We start from the raw sequence: 14,066 nt of genomic DNA, 5'->3' as shown, positions 1-14,066 counted from the left end.
CTATTGTGAATACTGAAAGAAGCAGTTATTTAATTGAACTATCCAACTATTTATGTGGACATTATTCTTTAACATTTTCCTTTCTGTATAGCTTTTTGTTTGTGAAGCAAATAAATATGCATGCATTCAAAATTTATTCTTATGTATCTAAATGGTTAGGTTCAAATATCATTGAATATTCTTTTTCTACGCTTCCCAGAATGAGTGCTCATTTAAATCAGATATTATGGAAACTGCATGACTAATCCTAAATTCAGGTGTACTACCACTCAGGCTAGGCAGATTGCTAGTTGATCATGCTAAGATGCTCCCTTATCCATTATTGGATCTGAAAAAGAGGAGGATTAAGAATTATCTGACTTCTCAGTTAATGTGCAAATCATCTAAAAGCTCAGCTTAGAAAGGTCTTAGAAAGCCGAACAGCACTAAAATAATAATAATGTCTTAAGAGTTTTTAATAATATGAATGTGCCGTATCACATTTTTTGAGTGAAAATAGAGTTTTATGGTTTATATCTCAGGTTATCTTTTATCTTTCTCTTCCTGTTTTTGTAATTATATATGAAAGTCCTATAACTCTATCTTTCATTAAAATTTTTTATTGCAATTAGAAGTTGTCACTTGTTACAAACTCACACTGCTGAAACTTAGTTTAAAAAAATATATTACTTTCCTGCAATAGTAGAAAACAATTTGATAATTATCTTTGGAAATAAGCATTAAAATTCATCCATCTACTTCTACCAAAGCATGAAGGAGGGATGGGGAAGTGTATCTCAGGAAATACATTGGTATAATATATCTATGATCTTTGCAGTGTTTTGGGGTTTTTTTCTGTGATACTTACTTCTAGTGTCTTTCTCTGCTCTTGGTTATGGTGAAAAAACCCTTCATTGAAAAGATTAAAATATTATTTTTCTATATTTTCAAGGGACAGGAGAGTCTGTGAACCAGAAGGCATCTCTTAATGTTCCATCTTTGCATTTTTAGGCTAGTTCTGCTGTTTGCTATAGCAATATTTGTTTTATCATTTACATCGTTCCAATATGTATACTTGCCTTTCAGAATTTGTGAAAAGTATTTAAAAAGAAAAGAGAAAACGCTAGTATTTCAAAACCCTATTATAATGCATTTTCAAATATGTCAGACACATCTTTGTTAAAATTAAACCAAGGATTGGTTTTGAGCGAATAGCCCTATATCCTTACAGATGCTGTGGATGGATGCATCTAAGCTGCTTATTATATTGATGGGTTTTGCTGCTCTGCAGCAAATGAAAACAGGCAGCTGCTTCCTCCATCAAAGCAAAAAGCAGCCTGAGTTTTTATTAAACGAGTGTTCATTTCTTCTATTGCCAAAATTCTTACACAAAACAAAAGAGCAGTTTTAGCACATTATTGCTTAACTAGACATGAACAACTGACAGCAAGTGATAAGCCTGTCTGCTTTTCACAACTGGTAATCATTTTTGGAATAGATGTTTTAATATAGTTGAATATAAAATTTTGTAATTTACATCTACAATGGTACATAAATTTATAGATCCAGTTTTTTGCAGGAGAATGAAGACTATAATCACAAAAGGTTTGTTCCAGTGTTGTTTAATTTTTAATAACTATTTGAAAACTAGGTAAAAAAAAAACACACAACACAATCAAATTCATTCATTTGAAAAAAGGATGTTAAAGACAATCATACAAGTAGATTTGTACAGTTTGCCGATTTTTCTTATGGAATAGATATGCATACATTTACAGCTTTGACTTGTTACTGTATTTCCACATCAGTTCCACCAAACCTCTTAAGTTTGCACTCTAAAAGAAATTTGCAGATTGCAGACCATCATGTTTCCCTCCCAGTCATGAATAATAATGAGAATGAAAGTGAGAGATACAGTGCTGAGGCCATTTTGCCTAGGCTGAAGATCTCAGCCGGTGCTTATACATATTTTTCAATGATCTGAATATCATTAATTCTGCTTTAGATTGAAAGAGAGACAAGAGTTTCTATAAAATGTGCATAGGGAAAACGAGTGAGACGTGTTTCTCTTTATGTCTTGTGTTTCTACGGGTGTTCTTGTACCTTTTCAAACTCACTTACAGCATTCCTGCTGTGGGAAAAGGAAGCTGGCTATTCTCCCTGCCTCAAATTACTCCTCTTCATTGGACTTAAAAGGTGGATTGCTGTGTGCAGAAGTCAGGTGCAGAAAGGCTCGGGTGTAAGGTGCTACTGTAAAGGCCACTAGACACTTTCCTTTTTTTACTCTGTAGGCTTTTATCGCTGAAGTTGCTCACTTGCAAATACATTTGGGGCCAACTTCAGAATGCAGAGCCTCAGATTAAGAAATTGGACTCTCAAAACAGGTTAGGTCTTATGTTGATGCTTGAGGCGGTCAAATGTCCAGAAGGGCAGAGTACTCTAGCTCTTCTCCTTTTGAAAATCTGCTCTCAAATTAAATTTTGTAGGAAAACAGTTCTGCAATTTCAGACACACCACCTGCAGACAACTTGGTGACGATGGACCCCTCTTCCATCTGCTTCTGATGTAGATGGGTGTAAACTTAAACTTGAGGATGCAAGTTTGAAAATAAGTGATTTGTGTACTGCAAGCAGAATGAAATAACAAGTATTTTAAGGTTTTGGTTCTTTTCCTCACTTAGCAATTCCCTCTATTTTTTTCATTTTACTAAGGTGAACAGATTCAGATCTTTAGATTATTATAAAAGTAATTTTCTATGGAAGGTTTCCACTCTTCTATACATGCATTTTACGGCAGCTAAAAATCTGCATATTTGTGGTAATAGTGCCTTATTACATGTATTTATGCTTTTAGATTCAATACACCTTAAGTGAGATCTTAGGTAACCTGGATTACTGATTATCCCTTCACCTATGTCACATTTTACATGCTGTGTGAACAAGTGACTGAAAATAAAATCTTGATTTCCTGTCTATAGTAAGCAAAATTTTTAAATTATAAAATCATATCCAAAAGGAGCTTGAGGTATGGAGTTTGAAGAAAGTTGTACTTAGTCTTAGCTGTGCTCTTCATGATTTCATATGTTTTCTTTGACTTGTAAAGGAATTTTAGTGCTTCATTGACAGAAGGGCTCATAATATTGGTTAGAGCCTAATTTTGAAATTTTCTCTAAATTACTGTGCTGTTGAACCTTGATTTTGACGTGCTCTCTTATTTCTCCAGAACCTCCAGCAGGGTACTGTGCTTCTTGCTGTACACGGTGGTGGAGATCCATGCAAAAACTAACCAGGATAAAATCATGAAACTTACCTTCCCTTGTAACTTGAAAATAAGTCATAATCAGTAGAAAGTCAGGTTTCATACTGTAAAATGTAACAGTGCTACAGTAAGAGTGGAAGGACCTTATTTTAAATTCCTAGAATTCCTTGTGTTAAATTCCTAGAAGACCCTGTTTCATTAGATATCGTAGTTTGAGGGATTTTTCCATCCACTCTACAGTCTTTTAGCAGGAGGAGATGGAGAACCATTGCTTCTTCAGATAGGTACTTAATAGAACACCTGCATGGTTCATTGTGGTGCCTAAGCTTTTTCTGCTCTCCACCAACGTGTCTTGGTGTCAGGAAGGATAAAAACTACATTTCATAGGGTCAGAAAACAATTCATCATTGCTCAGTGCAATTATTGGTACTTCATTTGAGACTTTATTCAGGTCTTTACCCATAATGCTTTTTTTCCTCATGCTTTGATGCTTATTAAAGCAAATAAGGTAATTTTTTGTAGTCCACAGTAGGGACATACTGAAATAAAATGTATTTTTGAGTATATTCATCTGGGGAAAATGACTGACTTTTCAAATTTAAATTGTCTTTGCTTTTGAGGGTTAAGATAGGATTTGTGCAACATTTACTTGAAACTACAAATGAATAGGAAGACATCTCATAGTTTAATAGAGCATTAAAAGACAAGATTTGAGTTTTGAGGTCAGACATCTGCATATGTGGCTATGTGAAGTGCTAGGAAAAAGTGACAGAACTTTCCATTTGGCTTGGCTTGGAACAGAACTTAATCTCTTAGCGTTAAGAGAAGAAGCTGTAGGACAGCTTTATACCTCCTACTCAGAGCTTCAAGGGATAGTTCACCTGTCACCTCCAGTTGCACCTTTGTTTGCCGTGCGTAGCATTGGCAGGCAGTACAGCAGAGCTCCACTAATCTTGCATTGCCCCAGTTAATCGGTAGCTACTGTGACTTCTTTGTACCTATGGAGCAGTGTGCACACATAATGGCTCCAATAATGAAATGTCTTCTTCAAAAAAACATCTCAGCATTCTACCTTGAGAATTTTCTAATAACTTGCTGTTCTTTAAGAACTTCAGATCAGATCTCAGTATTTGTTATCCAAATGCATGACAGCATTCTTTAGAATATGTGGTAAGAAGACACAGATGAGAAACAATCATTTTTAAATTTTATATAAAATACTGGGTAATTTATTTGTAGCAGAAAATTGTCTGTAATATCACAGGATTCAACATTTTTAGATGCAGTGCAGAAGAAAAAAAAAGTTTTATGTTGCTTTGGACTAGTGGTTAAAACAAAACATCCTCAGAAAGTTGACGACATGATTTAGTCCACATGGGTTGAACTTTGACCTGGTGCTTTCCATTAGCAAGAACTATGAGAGTAATAAAACCAATTTAATTTATGTGTTCTTAGCATAATTGTGATTTTTGTTAGTGGTGTTCCTCTAAAGGAAAAGTTTGGATGCCTTTTTTGGTTACCTCATACCTCAAGGTGTTAGGATGACTCAGGTTTTTTTCTTGGCCTTCCCGTAATTTCATTCTGTGTGCTTAAGTAGCTTAATCTGTCTCTGCCTCCTCGTTAGGTTCCTGATGTGCAAAACTGGGACAATAGAAATTCATGATGTCATCAGTGTTTGGGAGGAAGTCTCCATTACTGTGGTGAGATTTTGCAATGTGATGATAAAAGCTGTAGAAATGCCTACATTATGTATGTCCCTGCACATACAGCATTTCTCCATCCACCTTTGTATTATTTACTACGCCTACTACTGTAGTATGATGACACTGTCTGGAAGACAGCCCTTCGCTCTTATGGCACGTTTGTTGTTGATCTCCTACTCCATCCTAATGGTGAAAGGATACCTGCCAGGAGCTGAAATGCAGAAGGCGTTGCTCTGTGAGCGCTGTCTTTCTCCCACATCTTCAGATATGCCAAACCACAGTCCTTCTTGAGGCTGTCCTTTAAACACCAACACAATGGGGTTTTTTTAATTATTACTTGTGTCAGTAGAAATTACAATGTTTTCTGGCATTGGAATTTCTCTGTTTTCTGTTTTTGCGTTGTAGTTCTCAAGTTGCTAAAGTTTTAAAACCTCTAGTAAATGTCGCAAAATATTTATTTTTTGCAAAAGTAAACTCTTATCTCTCCCCGTTTCCTTGCACAGTGAGATTTTTAGCCCCTCTCTCTAGGACTTTCAGTGTATTTATAGCCTTTTCGATACAAGCACCATTTGGGGGCCTTTTGATATTCTTTTGCCTATACATGTGTAAATAATTGACTATCGTGTGTAAGTAATTGCACATGCAAATAGGTACCCATCCAATGTAATGTATTTATAATCAAATTCATAATACAAAATGAGAATAATTTCATTTTAAATATGAAAGAATTATTTTAAGTGTGCTCACAGGAAACTTAATCCATATCCATATGTATGTGTTTGCAGGAAATAAATTATGCTTTTCACAACCTAGTGGTAGTTGTTAACTCACAGAAATTGCTGCATTTCTGCATCACAGCTGTATGTTTTCTAACAGAAGCAGAACTATCTTATACTTGCAACTTCAAAATATAGGTCATTGTGTTGGTGAATGTAGGTCAGAGTGAAGGGGAAGAAGACAGAACACAAACTCCTCCACACGGATCTTTAAGCTTATCCCTGTTTCGACGGTAAAGAGGCTTACCTACCTGTTCAAGCACGAGAAGCTTTTCCTTTTACTAAAATTAATGCAAGTATTCTGGCTTCTTGGCTTAGCTGGAAGCACTGTGTGCTTCCACACTTGAGACCTGTGTTCATGAAAGACCTCCTCACTCCTGCTTCTTTAGCTGCCAGCCGCTTACATCATTGCTAAGGTGATACTTCCCTTCCCTATGGGGGAAGGGAACGGCGCGGGGGGAGAGAGTCATGTGCATCTGCCTGAAGAAGAGCATTGTCTTTCCAAGGGTGCTTTACCCTTCTCTCAGCACAGAGGTATATCTGATATACCTGCAGTTTCAGCCCGTATCAACATTGTAATGGTAGCAGGGGAAAGAACGGTGACCCCTCATAAAAAATTTAATGACACCGTTCAACATGCCTTTCAGTAATAACCGTAGAAAAGTGGAAGACATTTGACTGAGGGTACTGAAAATTCAGATGTTGAAGGATTTTTCTACAATTGACAGGTATTTTTAAAACTAGCTGAGGCTAAAAGTTGGCTATAAAAGGTTTTTTTGTGTTTGTGGGTGTGTGGGGTTTTTTGTAGTGAGATACAAGTATTGTAAATGGTATTAAATTAGCTGTATCCTCACTAAATATTAAAAAAGCACTTTTATTGCTTGAGTATACACCAGTCACTGCAAACTGAAACATTCTTTATATTATACACTAAAATATTTAAACAGTTATTATATTTATTGCAAAATCTGTCATTTTAGCATATTTCACTGCTCAAAAGCATTGAAATGCTCAAAAGCAAGATGGAAAATTCTGTACAATTCTTAGTGTATGTTTCACTGAAGAATGGGTAGTCATGTGTGTGAATATTTTACTTTAACCCTTAGCAAGTCTAAGCAAAATAGCACATTCGCCAACACCTAATCAGCTTAACCTGTCATAGACAGGGCAAACACCAATATCATTTCAGTGGTTTTGTCATACATACAAATGGCCACTTGGTTCTTTTTTACCTTTGGGGTCTTTGTCATACGAAAGTTATATGCAAAGTTTTGGCCAAATTCTGTCTAGGCTTTTGCTTGATCTACATGCAGGCAATATATTTATGTATTTCCATTATTTACCACGATGAGTAAGGATAGTCCAGAATACTTACTGGATGGACAGGAAGAATTATATACTTGATGGTTACAATCAGGCTCTAAGTGCTTTAAAAGGAAGACAGTTTTTTTTCCCAAACTTCTGCTTCTATTAAATATGTTGTGATATTTTTAAAGTCTGGAGAACAAAAGAAATATTTAAAATAGTCTAAAGGATGCACATACATAGTAAACTGCATGGAATTCAGTTTACCTGTTTAGAATTATCTGAAGGATACTCCCACATGTCTGTTTTTAAGTTATACTGAAACTGGTGAAGTGTCTGTAGATAAAACCATGATTTGGCCACATACGCCTTTGATTCATCCTTCCTTAACTTTGGGAACCTAACCCAGGTGCCTGAATACGAGTCTGTTTTCCCCAGGCTCCCTCCAGCAATGGAGGCTGGTGCCTGCAGCAGAGCGCGCAAGACACGCAGGATCGCTGCTGCTCTCTCCATGGGCTATGGCGCTTCCGTTAGATGTTCAAATGAGGTGGGAAACTGGTCTGATGTAACAGCAAGTTTCATGAGTGACTGGTGATGAAGGGGTGAATTTGCACAGATGCCTCCAAGTGTTTGCCAAGGTTGGCAAAGTCCAGTGTAAGTTTTATCATGAAAGCTTAGGAAGTCCTGGATAGTACAGACGAGCTGAAAAAAACCATGATTGCTCCGGTTCCTTCCTATACAAGAACCAGAGGGCTTTAAATGAAGATGACAGGGAGGCAAGTACAGAACAGGGGAGTGGAGATGTTTCTTTATACAGCATGGTAAAACTGTTGTGCCTCCTGCTACAGGATGTTGCAGCTATGGAAAGCTTACTGTAGTCCACAGAACAATTAGAAAAATCCTTTGGTAGTCACCCATGGAACTTACCACTTCTATCTCATCTCCTCCTCAGAAACTTCTTCAGCCACAACTAAAAAGCAGGCTGCGTTATTGCCCTGATCTTGTCCTTAGCATGTGCTGCTGGTCAGTGTCCCTTACAGTCAGACTGATGCCTGGCCTTCATAACCTAAGAGAAAAGGAGCTAAAAAAAAAAAAAAAGAAACTGGAAAGAAATTAGATGCCTGTAGATGCAAGGGGGTCCTCCCATCTGTCCTAGTCCAAAGAGTTTGATGTTCATGTGAATGCCCAAATGTGAGAAGTTTCATAGAATTAAATTTTATGTAACTTTTAAAGTCATTTGTATGTGTATGTATAGATTTATGTGTATGTTTGTGCGTGTTTGCACATATCTATAAAGTAGATTTCTGGAAATTAGTTGGGATGAAATCTATGACATATGCAGTTCCAATGCCTAAATCAGAAGTCTTCCATTTAAAGTCTTACTTGTTTCTTTACTGAATGGTATTATGGTAAATTTAGAAAATGGAGCAGTTAGTAGAGAGCTGCAAATGGTAATATGTATTCAAATATTATTTTAGACCAAAAAAAAAAAAAATCTGTTCTAAGGTGAATATCTTTGTCTTATAGGTCTCTGGCCATCTGAAGAAGTGCTGGCTTACTACTGCCTAAAGCACAATGAAATGTTCAGGTACAGAGTTAAACATAAAAAGATATTTTCCAATCTGCTAGTTTTATTGTATCTGCATGGTAAAGATTGCTATGATTTAAGTCTTCAGATTAAATTTAAAATGTTCAAGGTGAAAGCATGTTGCTCTTAACAAAGAATTCTGAGCTGCCTTTGGGTACTAATATTGCACAGCAAGCTTTCTGCTATATGTCAAAGACTTTTGATTTCCACTCAAGGCGTTTTATTTCACTTTGATTTTTGGGAAACAAAAGTGAAGCTCCAATCGATCAGTCCTGATTGTGAAGGTCAGGAAAAAAAAAAAAGACGTTCTTTAAACTGACATCTGTTGCAAAGCAAGCAAAATATTACCTGATAAAATATATAATTATGACTGCATATAGCGATGGAGGAATTTGCACCTGGATTTTAATGTTACAAAATAATTTTGAGACATCCTGAACTTTTATTTGTTTTTTGGATTTTTCATATTTTCTAAACTTGTGTAAGACTGTTATCAAGGCTCCAATAGGAACACCTAAAAATAAAATCCATCCTGCATCTTCTCTCTTTCCCCTTGAGTATATGGAGCCTTGCACTTAGAAATCCTTGAAGTTTCATTATGCATAGGATGAATGTGGTGCAAGAAAAGCCATTATAACAATGTATTTGAAGGCAGAAATTGTATTCTGAATGAGGGTGCAAAGTAAACCAGCTTGGAGTATACAAAATCCCTCAGTCTCTGTACATATGGCGTTGGTAAAATAGGGAAGACCAAGCTGTAACTTCCTTGTACCAAAGCTGTAAGCTTGTTCCTGCAGCTTACTCGGACTCCTACTTGAAATGAAAGACCTGGCACCAAAGCATACCCTGGGTTGTAAAGCCTCATTTCTATTTCTGGCCGCCACCTGAATGAAGCCTACCGTGTTAGAGGAGGCAGCTCACACACCTAATCTGATAGTTGCTGCTCCTTCCTCTGAGTCTAGCTGGGCACTGCAATGTGTGACTTTTGCTGCTGCCCCCATAGCCCTGTGGCGTGGCTCCTACTCTCTGCTTGTTCTCTGAGGCTCTTCACAGCAAACCTCCCTGTGCTGCTCACTAGAAGGGAATTTTCCTAGTTTGGGTATGCAAAGCTGGATGCTTGCAGACGGCAATCAGTCAAACTTCCATGGAGGAAATGGGCAGTTTCATATCCTGGTTTCTCAGGATTATGCCCTCTCAACATCACTCTCAGATTGGAGTTTCTTATTTTAATTCTCATTGATGAATGTCACTAAATATTGCCTGAGAGACAGATACGATCCTACAAATTTGCTAATAAGGGAACTTTGTGCTGAAATGAATTATTTATATGCATAAATATGTGTGTGTATATATGTGTGTAAGTACATGTATGTATATTAAGTACATACAAATTTGGTTCAAAATGTACTAAAACCCCCAAACTGGAAAATTTCTGTGTTTATTTCAATAAGCATTACTTTTATAAAGGATTAAATGCCTTGTAAATCTTGTACATATAACCATGTGTGTATACTTTTAATGTGTATGTCATATATGGTTTAGAAAATTTAGAAACTTATGTGATGAAAACCCTATAATATTCCTATTTAAACCACAAACTGCAGATTTCCCTCATCTGTTGTATATTCTTATTGGGTTTATGGAAGCTTGTTCCTCCGAACTATGTCTTTCTTTTGTCTCATTTCCCTTAAATAGGACAAGACTTCCTGCAAACAAAATTCATGGAGTCAAAGAAAAATAAATCTCTCCCAGACAGACAGCGAGCATTATTACACAGTCATACAGCCTAGTCCGATGGCCTCAGTGAACAAAATAGCAGCATCTGTATATTGATACTGATACGGCATCCTAGATATTCTTCTTAGATGTCAGTGTCAAGTGAGTAGGGAAGTAATACACTCACATAAAACCAGGTTTTCAAAGGTTGGTCTTTTAGGGGAGAAGATAAGGTGTACCAAAAAAACCCAAACCTGTTCAGTGGAAATTCTGTTTTCTGCCTGGCGAAAATGTCTCAATGGAAATGATTCCGCCAGCTGTAACAGTTGCGGCAAATTTAGCTATAAAGCAGTGTGTTCCTAAAGCGAGGCTCTGCCTTGCCCTGGACGCCGCTTCATGCAGTTTCGGTGCGGGGTCAGCATCCCTCCCTCCTCCCCTCCCGCGGCAGTCCATGGCTCTGGAGGACATTCTTTATGGCTCCCCCGGCAAGCTCCCATCCGGCACGCTCTCTGCCCCAAATTATATTTCACATGCACGTCTTAATAAGAGCACAGTATGGTCTAAGTTAAAAGCAGCCTTTTAGACCATGCATTCAGCCCTCTGCTTGGGCTCCGTTTAGACTCTTGACACTAACTTCATTTCGTTTTCCGTGGCTTAACTGTTTGCTGTTCCCATCGTTGTTCATAACGGCATTGTTTGTAGGTCACTTGCAGTTTTAAGTGCTAATTGAAGGATCAGATTTCTTCATGTGTAATTGTTTTGTGGTATATGGCTTGTTTTAAAGCTTTCCCCTTTTTAATATAAAAAGGTTTTTAGGCGTAACTATAAGGAGAGAGATATATAAATAATATTAATTTCCCCATTTACTTCTCTAACTGTTTTTGCAAGAATGAATGTGGATTAACATTGTTATCCTTTCCTAACAATTATCTTTCGCTACTCTAGCTAGTTTAGTTCTAAAAGACAGAGCCATTGACAAGGGAAAAAAGGGAACCTTCTCAGATTTTTCAGCGCAGCGGTGGTAATGTTGCACTGAACACTAATGAGGGAACCCCCACTGATTTGCCTGCTTTGTGACTTTTCTATTTCATAATTATTTTTAAAACGCAAAACGACATGAGGTAGCCTAGTCATGTCTCTACAACTTCCTGGTAGCTCAGTTCTTACTGCAGATGGCAATTTGTTCTTGTAACATATATGTCTCTCTGACCATTTTCATCTAATTTGTATGGGTTCTACCATTTCCTTTCTCTCTTTCAGGGACCTTGCTGTGTGTGAGCTAGGGGGTGGCATGACATGCTTGGCTGGGCTCATGGTAGGTCTTTTCTCAATTCCAATCCCATTCAGAGGAAGAAACAAAAGGAAAAATGTTCCAGTGCCTCCAACTGCTGGGTCAGAGAACTGTCAACAGCCTCAGCTGCGGTCAAGCTGCAGAGTCTTGAGAGACCTTCTAGATTGACTTGCTTTCGTATCATATTGATTTTATGGTTGCCTCGATGAGCAGAAACATTTTACCTCCGTGTAGTCAATATCTCTTGTTGTGACATTCCAGGCCACGTACGGTCTGTCTTTCATTGCCATAGCTGAAGCTTTTTTTTTTTTCAGATTGTAGTCCCATTTGCTAAGATACAGGAATAGCCTGGCGAATCACAGTTGGAGCACCATGATATAGCTGCTAATGTTTTGCCTGCATTATTACACCAACAAACATGATCCAGAGCTCTCGGTAATTAGATTCTTTTGAATTAGATTGGCCATTCAGGAGAGTCGTTCACCATTCTCTGGGTTCTGAGTCATGTATTCAGGAGATATTATGTAGCAGTGCAGTGCATTAGACAAGTTTTTATGTCTCTACAAATAAAAGCATATTGTTACACTGATTGGCATTTGACAAACCTGTCGCTCTTATACAATGTGTCGAGGTTACAGCCCAATGTGCGAGCATGTCAAAGCTCACAAAAAAATTACCCTTACAAAGCCATCTGCCTGCAATGCAAAGTTATATGAAGGGCATCAGGCAGTCAGACAGAAGCAAGCTGAAAGGCAGAGTGACAGCCTTGTATGATGGCTCTACTAGATAAACAGAAGCCCGCAAATGAAAGCCTCTCAGAATACCATCATCCGCTGTCACAATGCAATTACGGAACAGAATGATAGCAAGATAGAGGCTCCCGCAAATGGAATGATAAAAGTATTGACTGATTTGATTGAATGATTAAAATAATGCAGACATAAAATGAAAAAAGATTGAAGATTGTTACAGAGAAATAGGTGAGGAAGCATGATACTGAAGGCTTGTCACTCCTGTCTTCACTTCCACACAGACAAGCATATTTGCTCATTGTTTGCTGTGCTCTTTTTTTCAGGTTGCTATTTCTGCAGATGTCAAAGAAGTTCTGTTAACTGATGGAAATGAAAAGGCCATCAAAAGTATCCTTATTCAGATAGAAAACTGGTTTGTTGTGCTCGTTCCTTTTTACTGGCTGAGTAACAATCGATATAAAGACAGACAGCATGGGGTATATTAAGAAAAAGTCCCCACATAAGTAATTAAAAAATGGATGTAGACGAGAAGAACAGCGCTACAGCTTCCCCCACAATAAATGCCACGTTTTCTTCTTTAATTAAAAATGTACGTGTTGGTATAGAGCAAGTACAGTAGTAAATATTTGTCTTATGGTTGAGGGCTGAAAGATTCCTTGCGTGCATGCTGCATGTTTCGGGAGGTGTAGCAGTGAGTCAAATCGTCAGCTCCCCTTCACATACTCGTTTTGCACAACAACTAGATTTTTTTGGTTTTATTTTTTACTTTCAGATACTAACCTTTTTAATACACACCCAGTATTTGTCATAGTTTTTCCAGTGTACATTGAAATGCATGGTATCCTTGCTGCTAAGTTATATCTGCTTACAAATTACCCATTTAGTGAGCTTAATCAATTATAAATTTATCGTTATTTCTCCTGATGTAAGATTGCAAAACTCCTCTGTCCCTTTTAGAAAGTATTTTATTATATTTCTCATATTAGAATAAATTGCTGTTATGAACAGCAATTCTAGTATGAACACATAGTTCATAAAATTGAACTGTACTTTGGCTAAGCGAGAGAATGAGTGAGCATAATTTGTGGCCACGTTAAATATCAGCACAGAACAAGAACAGATATATACAGTGAATACTAATAGCCCTTAGAAATCAAGAGGGAAAAAAAGGAAAATATCTATTTGCTTTTGTTCCTTGATAATCTTTCCATTTGCATTTTAAGGCAGGCTAGTTTTTCAGGGTTTGGCACTGCGTGGTCAGAATTCTCTAGATTTGAGTTTTGTAAGTATCTGAGAGCTAACATAATGAGTACTTAGTGAAAAAATTAAGTTAAACTTATTTGTGGTTTGAGAAAGTTGCAATTGCTGATGGATGTTAAAACAGTAGACATTGCAGTGCAATAATATTAGCTACTGCCTGTGAAAAGACTTTCTCAGAGGTAACTGAGGTAACTGCAGTTGTTTACATGTTTTAAAACTTGAAGGAAGCCTTATGAAAGTCTCCTTTTTCTTGGAAATGCAAGTTCTCAGTTGTGTTCCAGGGATTCTTATTTTGTTAAATTCTAGTTTGTTACGCTCATAACTTGAGGTGGAAGTATTCATTATTTTGTGTATTTTAACCATCATCACCCCTTCCAATCTTTCCTCTATGTCATTATGAAGATGAAAAATGTGAGAGAAAAGAAGTATTTCAAAACT

At 37.2% G+C, this 14,066-nt stretch overlaps 1 protein-coding gene across 1 annotated transcript in view; it reads left to right on the top strand.

Annotated features, from left to right (window-relative positions):
- The window catches only part of CAMKMT (calmodulin-lysine N-methyltransferase), a 210,227-nt gene that overhangs the window by 159,636 nt on the left and 36,525 nt on the right, over nt 1-14,066 (top strand). Inside the window, exons 5-7 of the mRNA XM_010152584.1 lie at nt 8,549-8,609; nt 11,586-11,640; nt 12,692-12,755. Of these exons, the coding sequence (XP_010150886.1) occupies nt 8,549-8,609; nt 11,586-11,640; nt 12,692-12,755 (180 nt within the window). The remainder of the gene's footprint in view (nt 1-8,548; nt 8,610-11,585; nt 11,641-12,691; nt 12,756-14,066) is intronic.

Source organism: Eurypyga helias, unplaced genomic scaffold (genome assembly GCF_000690775.1).
Source record: "Eurypyga helias isolate BGI_N326 unplaced genomic scaffold, ASM69077v1 scaffold2945, whole genome shotgun sequence".
NCBI lineage: Eukaryota > Metazoa > Chordata > Aves > Eurypygiformes > Eurypygidae > Eurypyga > Eurypyga helias.
The sequence above is the reverse complement of the archived record's forward strand: the minus strand, read 5'-3'. Positions and strand labels throughout refer to the sequence as shown.